The sequence below is a fragment of the Carassius carassius genome, chromosome 15 (assembly GCF_963082965.1).
Source record: "Carassius carassius chromosome 15, fCarCar2.1, whole genome shotgun sequence".
Classification (NCBI taxonomy): Eukaryota; Metazoa; Chordata; class Actinopteri; order Cypriniformes; family Cyprinidae; genus Carassius; species Carassius carassius.
In genome coordinates, this window is record NC_081769.1 from 8,651,960 (window position 1) to 8,666,478 (window position 14,519).

The 14,519-nt window shown below is 36.8% G+C and overlaps 2 protein-coding genes across 4 annotated transcripts in view; both read right to left on the bottom strand.

Moving 5' to 3' along the window:
• ndufb9 (NADH:ubiquinone oxidoreductase subunit B9) overlaps nucleotides 1-3,701 on the bottom strand; it is an 83,685-nt gene extending 79,984 nt beyond the window's left edge. The window contains exon 1 of the mRNA XM_059567317.1: nucleotides 3,543-3,701. Within this exon, the coding sequence (XP_059423300.1) occupies nucleotides 3,543-3,631 (89 nt within the window). The 5' untranslated portion in view covers nucleotides 3,632-3,701. The remainder of the gene's footprint in view (nucleotides 1-3,542) is intronic.
• A 7,212-nt stretch (nucleotides 3,702-10,913) lies between these two features.
• LOC132158066 (uncharacterized) lies at nucleotides 10,914-13,843 on the bottom strand. 3 transcript variants are annotated; one of them, XM_059567320.1, is made up of 6 exons: nucleotides 13,713-13,843; nucleotides 12,889-12,980; nucleotides 12,373-12,746; nucleotides 12,160-12,226; nucleotides 11,808-11,973; nucleotides 10,914-11,335 (listed from the first exon to the last, which is right to left on the bottom strand). In XM_059567320.1, exons 1-6 carry the CDS (start codon nucleotides 13,757-13,759, stop codon nucleotides 11,221-11,223), a joined length of 861 nt encoding a protein of 286 aa, XP_059423303.1. In that variant the 5' UTR covers nucleotides 13,760-13,843; the 3' UTR covers nucleotides 10,914-11,220. The 3 variants fall into 3 exon arrangements, with proteins under 3 accessions (XP_059423303.1, XP_059423302.1, XP_059423301.1); XM_059567319.1 differs by having other exon boundaries at nucleotides 10,915-11,335; nucleotides 12,373-12,740; nucleotides 12,865-12,980; XM_059567318.1 differs by having other exon boundaries at nucleotides 10,915-11,335; nucleotides 12,865-12,980.
• Nucleotides 13,844-14,519: the final 676 nt, after the last annotated feature.

Here is a 14,519-nt window from a genome sequence, read left to right on the forward strand (position 1 = left end):
TAAAACGTGTTGAACCTAAAAGTTAAATAAAAACTGTATTATACTTGATCTTTTTTTTTTTATAAAGTTGTTTTTACATTTAAGTTCAAATGTATTGTGTTTTAACATTAATTTATAATTAACTTAGTGATTCCTCTGTGTATGTACCACTAGAGGGACTCGTAGCACACTTTGAGAACCACTGGTTTAGGCTAACATTAGTGATGCTATCTCCCAAATGACATCACAATGGTATGATTGATAATCAATTACTTCCCTTCAAAGTCATGAACACATTTTAAACACTTATAATATTTGCTCTCTCAACTCTATAGCTGTGCAGTAAAATTCACTTTAAAGATTTTAACTCCAAATTTGTGTACTTTTTTTGTACAGAAGTATAATGCATAGCAAATTCAAGAATCACAAAGTCTCATGTCATTTAATTTAATAAAATAAATGTCCCGACACCAACAGTGTATAACAGAATTATTTAAATACTTCACTAGTTAACTACAAATTAAGGTAGTTAAATATTAATGGTATAACAATTAATGCATTAAATATTTTTTCATATTTTTAGATTTGAGTAACTACATTTTTTAAGTTTTATCTTTAATTGTAAAAGCTGCTAAATATATTCAGTCAACACAGACTTGTTACTGTTGTTAATTTGTTACTCTGAATTTAGTCTGACTCTCTTAATGGACCGCTCTATTTTGACATTGGCTTGTATTCCGTTATTACTAGCTGCATTTCCACTGTCGGGCCAGTGCGAGCAAGGGCTTAAAACAGGCCGGGCGGGGCTAATAGCCTCGGGCCAGTAGCACCGAGGCCAGAATAGCGCAGGGTTTCCACAGTCGAGCCTGAAGCTCTGCGCATCACTTAAACACGCCTCTCAAGAACAACGTCACGCAACCCCATCATTTCACCAACAAAGAGAAGTTATCAGAAAACTAAGAAATAAGTCACTGGAACATGCGTGATCACAAAACTAACATGATAAAAGCTGCCGTTTGTTTGCATGCTTGGGTAAATATTCAAATTTAAAAGCATCAATGTTTTACTATAGAATAAGTGATACATTGATCATAATGAATTAATTTATCAGGACTCAAAATTAATCACACAGAAATACATTTATTTCAATTTTATTTATTTTTAACGCTTATGAAAATAGCCTGCTTATTCAGTCGAGTCTGTTTCTATTTATTTGTAGCCACAGTGGCCTATACGTCACATTTAGAATGAATGATAATATCTCTATTTTTATAAAAGCTCCCGAACAAAAACCATTATTATATTTTTATGATAGGCTACGTGGAGCTAAACTCTCGAGACAAGACTTATGACAGATAATATAAGTTACTAAATAATTACACGATTGTGATAGAGAATAAGAAGCTGACATCTGATTTCCTCAAGCAGTCATATTTACCATGTTTACTATGGTAATGTTAATGCCCAGCGTGCACAGTCTTTTGCATCGCTTATAAATATTTCTGTCTTGTATGGTGATTGTAATTCACATCAGATCAAGTTATTGCAAACACTCCTGCTGACTGAAAGTGAGTTGTGAGCTCAACTTATTTAAAAAAAAAGTGTTTAATGCTGGTGTTATAGCTGTTAGCTTTCTGAAATGATCCGCAGCTCACACTCTCTATTTCTATAAAAGCTCCCGAACAAAAATCATTATAATATTTTGATGATAGGCTATGCTACATGGAGCTAAACTCTCGAGACAAGACAACAGATAAAATATGTTACTATAAAAATACACAATTGTGATAGAGAATAAGAAGCTGACGTCTGATTTCTCCAAGTGGTTGCATTTACCATGTTTACTATGGTAATGTTAATGTTTATCGTGCATAGTCTTTTACATCGCTTATAAATATTTCTGCCTTGTTTAGTGATTATAATCCACATTGGATCAAGTTATTTCAATCACTCGCTGCTGACTAAGAGTGAGTTTTTTTCATCTCAAATTATTTTAAAAAGTCTTTAATACTGCTGTTAACTTTCTGTAATGATCTGCAGTGCTGCTGCTCTCCAGACGCAGAGAAACTCCGCCTTTGTTCAGAACCACTCCTCTAGCCCCAGCTGGCCCAAGGTTTTCGTCGGGCCAAAAAACCCTGGCCGTTGGCCCAGAGGAAGTGACAGTGGAAACGCGTCTGGCCCTGGCACGCACTAGCACGCCCGGTTTAAGCTCGACAGTGGAAAGGCGGCTTTTGTTCGTAACAATCGCAACAATGAGTCCAGAACAATTTAGCAGATTTACCTGCATAATAACATTAAACACCCACATTTGTCATTCCTGAAATGTCATATGTGGACGTTTGGTCCTCTTAGATAAACAAAGATTTTCTCCAAATCTTGAATGGATTTTGTAGAGAAACTGAGCAAAGGGCACTCCCCTTAAAGCACAGTACAATTGACCGGAAATGGCTGAGCTGGCTAATCTAAAACCAGGAAGTAATCGTGCATATGTTCAATTGACAGAGCATTAGTGATTGCTCTAGAATATTTTGATACAATCTTTTTCAGTTTTTCTTTCTCTCTTTTTACATTAAACACAAACAGAACTGTATTACATTTATTGCATGAAATGAACAGTATAATACACCTCAAAGGGAATTTGAATCGTGTTACAATATCAAATTCTACATATTGTTTAATTTTTTATTGTTCTGTGTTGTGATTGTATTTGCTATCATTATTGTTGTTGTTACAGTAAAGTGTTGTTTTTATATTCAACTTCTGGTCTCCTGTATACTCTTATGTCCCCCCTCACTCCTTTCGAGGCTAGTACTGGTCCAGTGGATATTTTCATTGGAGGACAAAAGTGCTACATACTGTGTGTGTGTGTGTGTGTGTGTGTGTGTGTGTGTGTGTGTGTGTTTGATCAATCCATTATCAGTGCATTTTTGTACTAATGCTGTGTGCTGCACAAATCACCTCTCATGTTGTTTACAATGTTACTGACGGTTGTACAATGAACAATGTCTACATCAGGGTGAGTTTAAGCAAACTGCAAGTACTGTTCATAAAACAAATACAATGGAAAAGTGTACCTTTAGAATAATAATACATAAATAAAAAACCCATATAAACAGTCACCTAACTGGATCCCATTAAAATCCTGTAGAAATTATCCTACAGGATATTTATGTCTTGTCCTGTAAGACTATTCCTATCAGAATCCAAAATACGGTTCCAAAATATGATAGAAATTTCTATTAAAATCCTGTACAGTTTTCTTATTGGATTTCTTTAGGAATTTTTGACAAGGGCTTATGTTAGCTACGATTAACACCAAACAAATGCATCCCTGCGAATTTTAATGGCAGTTTAACACAGATGCAATGTGCGTGACAGGACATGTGGCAACAGTTCATTTTACTATATGCTAATGTAACTTAACATTAGCGGACAGAGTTCGACATTCGACAGAGTTAGCAGGACAGGCTAAGATTGATTGTCGTGTTTGTCTATTCAAAACAGCAAATAAATGCACATACAAAAATATAAAACTACAATTATAATTTAGAAATTGGATTCACCTGAAAATACACCAAGACTCGATGTGTCTTAGTGATTTCTTGTAAAGTCGCAGGACCTTCTGATGGTGGGTCAAATAGGCAGCCGCCATCTTTCCGTCTGAGTCACTTGTGCTTTGCGTGCAGTGTTGCCAGATCGAACGGACGATTTCCAGCCCAAAACCTCACAAAAACCCGCCCACTCCAAAAAAAAAAAAACCCTGCCCAAAGCTTTGTCAAAATAAAGTGAAAGAATATGTCAGTAAGAGCCATTTTAAAGCCTTAAAACAAAATATTGACGACAAAATAATATATAATAATATTAGATACATTTCCCATAGATCAAATGGGGGCAAATACATTAAATAGAATTTTCCAAATATGATTAAAATATGCAAGCAATCACTGTAAAAACGTCAATCATGTAATTTACCAATACTCGAAAAAACTCGAAAAAACACATGCATCATTTTCAATGTCAACAATCAGAATTAAAATGCACAAAAAGTGCCTAATATTTAAGTGATATTAAAAAGCAATGTAATTAAGTATTCACACTTGTTTATGCACACATGCAGTCAAAACTGTCGTCATTCATTGATACATACTGTATGATAATCCGACAACAACAATAACAATAATAACAACAACAACAATAATAATAATAATAATAAATTAACAACAATAACAATCGCCATCCAAATCCATGAGTTTTATCACTGAGGTGAAATGTTAATTTATTTTTACAGAGGTCCACATGAGAAACAATTACCGTCCGAATCGGTCTTAAGTCTCTCGTTAAATTCATATTGTAGAAACAGCCTTAATTTTGTCTACCGCACAATCAAATTCAAAACCGCCCAATTGGGCAGGAACCCGGCCAATCTGGCAACACTGTTTGCGTGTTCGGGAACCACCGAATCTTTTTGTTCGAATCAATGCTTCGGACGGATTTGTTTAAATAAACCCTTGAACTTGAATTAAGCTTATGTTTACACAAATATATATATGCGCGCGCGCGTGTGTGTGTGTGTGTGTGTGTGTGTGTGTGTGTGTGTGTATGTTTGGTTGCAATAATATTAAAAACAATAATAGTTAAATGTAGGTCTTAGATGAGACAATAAATACTTAAGATTTCTGAACTAAAAAAAATGGCAGAGTTTATTATTTAGTACATTTCATAAAAATAAAAAATAAAAAACTTGCTACGTTGATTAAACCTTGCTAAACCTAGGCTAACCATGATAGCACATATTATTGGTTTTAACTCAAAGCATCTGCTAAATTACTAAACGTAAATATAAAAGTAATGAGCATAATTGCAATGATTTTGTATAATGCAAATAAACATGCTGTGTTCTCATTGCATTTACACTACAAACGGCATATGTTCTCAGCGAGCAGGGGCTCGTTCTTCGTACGTTGCTAACTCAGTTAGCTGGATTTGATTGTTGACGATTTTGGATTGCATGATCTTGGATTGTTTGGTTCTTCGAAGCTCATCCCGGACTTGCTGTCATAGCAACAGGTGCGCAATCTTAAACCTGCTCGCGAGCAGGCTTATTTCATGTAAACAGGATTAGACTGCGGCTCATAAAAGGAGATGATACGGGAAGTCCAGCGCGATAGTGCACTTTCTGAGATATATATATATATAGAGAAAAAAAATTATATATATATATATATATATATATATATATATATATATATATATAAAACATTTCTCGTGACTCTTGAGATTGTCGTTTACATTATTAATTTGTTGGAAAGGCACATTTATTTTCGACTTGTCGGAGTCGGGCTTTAACTACAGAACAAACTGTACCCTAAGGGTGTACTCACACTAGGCACGGTTGCCATGAACCGGGCCCGAGTACGATTGTCCCCCCTCCCCACTCCCCCTCTGGCCTGCACTCACATAGGGTTTCAGCATTCGTGCCGGAGCACGCTTACGTCATTATGGTGCGACGGTTTCGGGATAAACAGGAAGAGCGGCGCTCTCTGAACACAATGTCCAGAGTCCATCGCTTTGTTTTCTTTGTGGATAATTTTGTGTCGTTTGGTCCATGGTGGTCCACAGCCCTCTCACAGCCTGTTGTTAAACAGATGTGTCGCCTTAGTGGCGCGAACATTTTCACGTAATCGTGCTGCTCGTATGAGGAGGTTTGCAAGGTACCAGCTGAGCTTTTGGAGCGTCGCAAAACCGTGACGCCACGCATCCTGTTCCGTGCTCCAGCACGGTAAGCGCTCACACTGCATGCGAACCGCGCCCGAGTTCAACTGAACCGTGCTCTGGCCCACCTCTTCCAAGCGGGCCAGGGCCGGCCAATCGAGCCGCGCCCGGGCACGGTACGGAGCACTCACACTAGTCAAACGAACTGCGCTTTGGTGGTCAAACGCACCCGGGCACGGTTCAAACTGGCCAGTGTGAGTACACCTTAAGATGATAGCCTACTATTGGAGATGCGGAGAACTTGATGGAAAGTGCTGTCTGTCGTGCCATTCGGAGTTTGCCTGGTGCTTTTAGGTTTAAAAAACAGTTTTAGTTTTTTTTGGTGACATTTCCAAGCCACTTTAGACCCAAAGTTGTAAAGCAGTTTTTTAAGCAGTTTTTTATTTTTTTATTTATTAGACAACTATACTATTTAGTAGACTATTTAAATATTTTTTAATGAAGATCATGCAATCATGGCCATGCTGATTACAGTATATGTCACTCAGGCTTATGCTAGACCATAGACTGCCATCAAGGCCTCAATGAAGGGGATTATGTGAACAGAAAAGGGGTTCACAATGTAAATGTGCAGCCCAAGTACTATTGTGATTCTTAATATTCCAGATTAATAATATTATATCAAATAAAAAAAGGCAGTTGACAAATCTTCCATATCACAAATGTGAAAGCAAATGGCCAGGATCTGTGCATGACTTAAGAATTTGCAGAGATTCACATGTATGCACATTATTTGAAAAGTGGTAAGGAAAGTTCCACAATTAAATATCAAGCTATATTACACTTATGCTGATCCTAACAGAACTGCATTATTTCATAGGTGATTATGACATGTTCCTGCCTGCAGACAGGTGTTTTATGACCCCATTCCCTGACCCAAACCAGTTGCAGCTCCAGGACAAGGGCACACAATGAGATTAACTTTGGCTATCTAAAGGGAAGATTTCAGTGTCTGAAAAGTCTGAGGGTTGCACACCTGACAGGGCCTGTGACATTGTTGCATGTGCCATATTACACAACATTGCCAAAAAAACACTTTTCATTAAATGTTTAATAAAAGACAAATATGCTTAGTTCCTTGAGTTTTATTTCAATTGTTCTTTGTAAAGAAAAGCCAGTGGTCAAGTGTCTGCAACAAGAGATATTAGACACATGCCTCATGCAACAAATAAAAAGGAAAAGTTGGCTATACACTGCCCACCTGTAGGCCTATGTCTCCTCTGTCTGTGCAGACTATTCTGTAGGCCTTTCTGTAGATGTGGAATCCTGCAACTTATACTGCAGCCATAAAGCATACAAGTATAAATTAAGTAAAGTTATTATGCACTTGCAGGTAGGCTAGTTCCTCTGAGAGGAACATGTCTGAGAGGGTTTATTCACTGTCCAGTGCAATGGAAACAAATAGACATTACAAAGTCTTATACTTTCTTTCCTTTGGAAAGTTAGAAAATGTCCACTTAAGTTAACAAGTGTTGGTGTATTATGTAAAAGTGCACAAAAGAGGAAAACACAATGTCATTACAATGACCTACACTTGGGAAAAATGTGATCAATAACTCTTTTTGAACTCTTCTTCAATAAATAGTTTTACATTAACATAAGTTTATCAGTTTTCACTTTCACAAGTCAAAGCAATTAATCATTACTCAAGATTTAACAGTTGAAATGACTATACAGCCTTAATTTAATGCAGCAAAATATTTTACAGTGTAGGCTACTAAGATCTTTTCTATTTTTTCAGCCTTTTTCTTGGTTGCTATTATAAACAGACAACCATATATTTAACAGTGCCTTTTATAGAAGAGAAGAGACTATAATATAACAAAAAAATACCATGTAGAATATTTTGTACTTCACTTTTATTTGTTCCCATGTTCTAGTGTGGTGACTCTGACATTACAATGAACAAAATAATTATGCAATTATTAAAATACAAAAATATAGGCTAATAAGTGATAAAAACATGGCCACTTCTAACGGATTTAAATTGTCTGCTACTTTTTGCCAGCCCTCTCTCCTGGCTTTTGCAGACTTTGAGGTGTTCCCTGGCGTTTTGATTAAACATTAAAATTCCGAATAAACTTCGACTATCTTGCTCTGCTGAGGAGAAAAACTGTGCGCGCTCTTTGGCCACGCTGAGCAGCCAATAGCAGCGTTGCTGATCAATGTTTCTACTATCGATACATATCCCCTTTTAAGCCAGCGCGTGAACGAGCAGTTATCTCAGATAACTCAATCCAGCGATACTAATCATAAACAACAGGTGTGTTCGAAGAACTCAATTAGCCGGATTATGATTAGCACGATGAAATCATCTTGGATGCGTCATTTGATCTCGGATGTAATAAGCAACGTACGAAGAACGAGCCCCAGGGTTTCAAAAAATTTGAATCACTTGAATCAATTGAACCGATTGCTTAAATCGGTTCAATTGATTCTACGTTTCGAGAGTCAGGAAGAGTAGACGAAAGTCACCTTCACAGGAACACAAAATCTAGCCCTTATTCGGACGGGATTACTAGTTTTACAGGGGGTCGTTAGAGAAATTTCCAGAGCAAATTACTCTGATCCTCTGAGAAAACTAATCCCGTCCGAATGTGAACCGCCGTTTCCTTTCGGCCAACGTGAATGACCGTAGATGCTTTTTTTTTTTTGAACATCATTAACAACCAAAATTGGACCGTAGATGCTCTTGCCCTATGCTAGGTTGATATTATATAATTGCTTCCCTGCAAAGAAATAAAAATAATAATAAAAATAAAAAAATATAACAATTATAATATCAAGAGCCAGATCACCTAAACTGTTAAGACTGTCTATTGTAATTTCAGCGTCAGGTAAACTTACTTACGTTTATGCACTCAATTACATAATGATTTAATTACAGATAACAGTATACCTTTAAGAAAACAAACATGGGTTACTACAAAAAAAAAAAAAAAAAACTAAAGTAACCACAAATTAACATGGTTTTGCTGTAGCCATTTAGCTTCACTACGGTTATTTGTGTGATGCTATTAATGGTAATGAATCCGAATGACTAATGCACGCATACAGAGCGTGGTCTCTGAAACAGACTCTCCCACCAGTGGCGGCCTTTTTTTTTTTTTTTTTTTTTTTTTTTACAAATTTTATTATGAACAATGCACAGGACAATAGGTACATAGAACACTACAAATACTGTGCAACCTGCACAACAAAACATTACATGTACAGACCAGAGGATAATAACATATTAATTTATAGAAGGGGAAAATTAAAAAATATCCAGTTCCTTCAGGATATGAAATGTTCTTGTAGCCTTCATATTTTGCACGTTTTCTATTGTTTTGTAATATTATTTAAAGTCCAGATGAACTACATTAAAGCAAGGTTGTGAATTAGACCATTTACATTTGTGAATATGGTATTTTCCGAAGATAATAAACAGTTGAATAACAAACATTTTTGGACAAACCACATAAATAACATGACATCAAAAATATTAATTCTGATGTTTATATTCAATTTTGTGATTATAAGTTCTTCCAAATCAGACCAAAAAATGTTTGTGTACATACAGTGATAAAATAAATGTAAAATAGTCTCCTTATTTGATTGGCAAAAAACACAAGTCTGTTCTTTGCATATTTTAAATCTTCTTAGTGTATCTTTAACAGGATAAATTTGATGTAAAATTTTAAATTATCTTCTTTTTTTTTTTTTACTGGTAGTACAGTATTTATAAATAGTAGTATTAGCCTTTTCCCAATTTAAATCACCCATGGTTGAATACCAAAAAAACTTTGCAGCAGGTGGAACAGAGCACAAAATTTGATTTATAATATATTTATTGGTGTATTCTTTATTTGTAATGTCTGTATCTCCAATAAAAATTCTATTAAATTCAGCACTAATATCTGTGAATGATATGTGTTTTAGAATTTGAAGTGAACCTGTAGGGATTGCATCAAATACAACTGCGTATTCTTTTGGTGTCACTGGGAAGTTAAAGTTCTGAAGAAATTCTGAATAGGACATGAGCAAACCATCTTTGTTCAATAACTGTCCTACCAACAGAATTCCTCTATCAAACCATGGCCGACAAAACAGAGACTTCTTTTTATAAAGGATTTCTTTGTTATTCCAAATAATGTGGACTAAAGTTATGTCTATAGATCAATATCCAAGATAGAAGGGCTTGTTTGTGGAAGTCAGTTAATTTCAAGGGAATTGTATCAATAGAAAAATTACATTTTAGTAGAAAATGTATTGAACAAATATGATGGAAAAGCGTTCCAGATGCTGTCAGGGCTTTTCAAGAATTCTATAATCAATTTAATTTTAAAAGTATTATTTATAGTATGAAAATCCAGCACTTCCAGACCACCTTGGTCTCTACATCTTGTGATAACTATTTTTTTTTTAGATAATGGTTTTTTTTCCGCCAGATAAAATAATACAGTATTTTATCCAATTCTTTAATCATAGTTTTTGGGATATCCAGCGATAAGGCAACATACTGTATACAGAGCTTGATATACCTTCTGCCTTTGATATTAAGACCCTGCCATATAGACACTGCAACATTTTTCGTTGTAAATTTACAATAAATAATTGGATAAATTTTGCATGACTTTCACAGTAAGGATTACAGCAATATACTGTGAAATATAGTCACAGCAATTTATTGTAATTTTATATCTGTGATATTACAATGCATTGTTGTAAAAGCACAACTGTATACTGTAACTTCACAGCTGCAATGTCAAAGCAATTACTGTGATATTACAGTACATAACTGGGGAATCTCTTGCTGTACATCATTACAACAAGGCCCTGTACTTTTACAGTGTGTACTGTGAAAGTAATGTACAAGTTGACAATAATTTACTGTGAATTTACAATGTATACTGTGGAAGTCATGCTAAAATTGTCCAATAACTTACTGTAAAAGTAATGCAGATGAAGCTTCCATTTACTGTGAATTTACAATCATTGTACAATTAACCCCCTCCCCCCAACAAACAACTCTGAGGTAAAGTCAACGTTAGCCCAATGGCATATTTATTAACAAAAAAAAAAATATTTTTCAATGTACAGCAGATGCCAAGAACTTCAAGAGTTCAAGAAATTCAAGTCTAGTCATTTTCTAGTCATAAAAGCCATCTTAAAATGCAGAAAATCCAGAGAAATTGTGCAAACTTGCAATTCAACTACCTGTCGCAAAATTCAACTATTCAACTAGCTGTGTCACAATAACAGTAATGGACAGGATGAGAATGAGGCCTTCATGGCAAGATAAGAGAGCAAGGGAGAGAGCGATGAAGTAATGTCAGGCACTCCTCTCAGTCTCAAACATTATAATGAGTCCACACGCAACAGCATTGTGTAAAAATCTTGTAGTGCAAAGTTGTCTTGAAAAATTACAAAAAGAACAAGGCTACTCAAAACTGAGCCTGACAACTACCGCTGCAAAAAAAAAAAAAACTATGATGCCCACTCAAAGTCAATAAGTTTCCTCAAAAGGGTGCTCACATGAGGGTTCATTGTTGTCCGCTTCTTGGTCTTTGAGCCTCTTTCAGGATTGATGCCCAGGAAGCATCTGTTAATAAACAAAGATAGTTTCAGTTTTAAATAGACTTACAGTATATAATGCAGACAGCATTTATCAAGGTGTGCTTTTTGCTGTGCTTTTTCCCCACATCAAACCCTAATAGATTTATAATTCAAACTTGTTACATCTTCTGCTCACCATATTTTTTTTTGCCATTTTTAGCCAAGGTGTCCCAGGTTAGGTTTGCCTGAGGCAAAGTGGTTGATTTTTTACTATGAGAGGTAGCAAAAAAAAATAAATAGCTGTGATTGGACTGGCAGGTATTTGTCAGCATAACATGTGTAGAAACCCAGACTGATCTGCAGAGCGAAACTGAATGAGTTCGCAAGATCAGGATGGTCTCACCAGGCTAGCCTCATGTACCTCGTTTGTCAGCATTTTCAACCTCAAGACAATCATTGAGTTGGAAACCTGTACTATAATGTGAATTACAAGATTAAATGTGATCTTTATAAAATACCTTTGAATGAACTCCAGTGTCGAAGATCCAGCGGCAGGATACTCAAGGTTGAATACGTAATAGCTGCTGAAGAAAGCAGCTACTCCGTGTAAAAAGAAAGGGTGTGGGCCCATCACGACATGTCCCTCGATGGATATAAGCCATCCAGAGGGCTTCATCATGACACCTGAAATGAACAGATACAACATTATGTGTTATAAGCACTTTGCGATCTGCTTAAGATACAAAGGGCTATACAAATGTAATTATTATTATAATTAGAATTATTATTATTTATTGTGGTCATGTAGATTTTAGGATGAAAACAAAATAATGAGTTAGAAATGACGATACTAGATCAAAGTAACATTACCTTGAATGATCAAGCAGGGGGTTCCGGGGAGTTCTGCAGTATTGACGTCCACAGCAGTGGCACATGGCTGTAACATAGTTAACACACAATAGCATGGATTTAGGATAAAGGATAAATATTGTTAATTGGTCAGAGGTAGTAAATAATGCAAGGTAAATGTTGATAATGTAATCACTCATTTTGCATTTTAAATATTTGAATGAAAAATCTTACATCAACTTCAAGCATCAAACTCTCTTTCGGCTCTTTGAAGTACAACATTAGGAGCAGCAGAATGCAGGCAGCCTTGTCAGAGTCTGGATCATAGCAGGCCAGAACATCACGGATCTTGGGGTTGTCCAGTGTTGCACAGTAATCCAGGATGGTCTGTCCTCGTCGACTAATTGCCTCCTGTAGCTTCTGAAGGACATCGACGTCCGTCAGGAGGCCAAAGTGCGAGAATAGGCATTTCTGAGAGAAGAGAAATGGCCATTCCTGTTTGATCTCAGACATCGCTGCAGCAGGCACTTTGTTAAGGTATTTCCGCAGGATGACGTATGTCTTTTCCATCATTGGTTCTGCTCTCTCTGCCCCACTCATTCCTTCCTCTGTGTATACAGACATAGAAATGTATTGTTAGTACCCAAGTAACAATTTGTTCTTGTAGCCGCCCAACACACACAGTGTTCAGATCTTGACCAATTACTAAAGTCTAAACAAAATTACCCCAAAAGACAATAGATGGCATGCCTGAGTAGATGTTCAGCAGATCCCTCTTTATATTCTCCAACGTTGCCTCGGTCTCCCCCTCTGGCAAATCTGCTGGGCCCCACCTGACACACCTAGGAGTGGGCATCACAGGGTAACAATACTATTGGGGACGGTTATAACTCAGAAGGTGGAGCAAGTCGTCTCATGACTGAAGGGTCAGCAGTTTGATTCCCTATTGTGACTGTCTAAATAGACCCATCCCACAGAAGTTATGTTACAGTGTAATAGTGTTGTAAACACAGGTGTATTTTATCAAACTAATTAAAGGGATATTCCACCATTTGGGGAATTAAGCTAATTTTCCACCTCCCCTCGAGTAAAACAATTGATTTTTACCATTCTCTCGTTCATCCAGCAGTTCCCTGAGTCTGGCGATACCATGTATAGCTCCATCCTAGCATAGATCATTGGATCGAATTAGACCATTAGCATCTCGCCCACAAAGTGACTAAGATTTCCAGAATTTGTCCTATTTAAAAGTTGTATCCCTTTAAGGTCAAGGTATTTAGTGTACCACAACCATGCATGCCAGAGAGCCACTATGCACAATATCAGCGCCCTGGCTCAGATAAATCCTAAATGGAACAAGGCCATAATCACAGGTAATAACACCTGTGTTTACTACACTATTAACATCGCAACATGATTGCTGTGAAAAAGGTCCATGTCAAAGTGTCAATAAAGTAGTCAAGAGAAAAGTATGTTTTGTCCTGTTTCAGGGTTATTCATATTCATATACAATGCTTTCGAACAAATATTGACAGAATTTACATGTATATTGCCACATACATATTGCCACATACCCGTATTGGTCAACAGGACCTCTTGCCAGTCTGGCCTCTCCTGCCATTCCCGTGCGCGGTCTACTTTCTCTGCGGCGTTGAGCAAGAGATTTATTCCTATTTTTGTACTCCACTCTCGTTTTTACTTGTTGCAGAAGAGAGTGACATCCGTCTCCAGCAGTATCACCGTACTTGCCAATGTCGCCAAATGATTTTGGATGGCTCCTGAAAATGGGGGTGGGATAATTAGAAAACACTTATGACAGAAGCGTACAGCTAATGTAAGGATTACTTTAAGGAAAGAACTATGCTTAAAAAAAAAAAATCAGGCTGAACAAGACCAAAAAAAAAACATCAGGCTGAAACAGACCTTCATAAAAACATGTGAATTATTATGGTTTTCTTGAATATACTAGCTCTGTTTAAGCAAACCATGTTTACAAAGTCTTCACTTTTGCACACTTTTAACATAATAGGTGCAGGGAATGAATCAGTGAAAGTTACAAACAGTTGAAGGGGGTGGGGCTGGGGATTAACTGACAGCTAATATTGATAATAGTCCCATCCCTACCTGACAATGTTTCTCACAACATTGTGGCACATGGCTCTGGTTGGGTTGCGGTCGTGCTGCATCATTTGGTCCACGAGCACGACCACGAGAGCCTTTCTCTCGTCTGGCAATGGTCTTTCTTCTTTTTCCACTCTAAGTCGAATGGCTGGTGACACCTGGTCCCAGTTGAGACGAAAGTCAACATGCCATGGTACGCCAGAGTGTAAAGCGCTTGACGTGCTTGGGGCAGTGCTTGGAGGGCTGGGCAACAGCTGATT

Coding starts and splice junctions, on each gene's coding strand:
- LOC132158066 (XM_059567318.1), bottom strand. CDS start 13,759: ATGGCAGGAGAGGCCAGACTGGCAAGAGGTCCTGTTGACCAATACGG. Junction 12,981..13,712: donor GGTCCTGTTGACCAATACGG/GTATGTGGCAAT, acceptor GCCCACTCCTAG/GTGTGTCAGGTGGGGCCCAG. Junction 11,974..12,159: donor CCCCTGCTTGATCATTCAAG/GTAATGTTACTT, acceptor TGTTCATTTCAG/GTGTCATGATGAAGCCCTCT.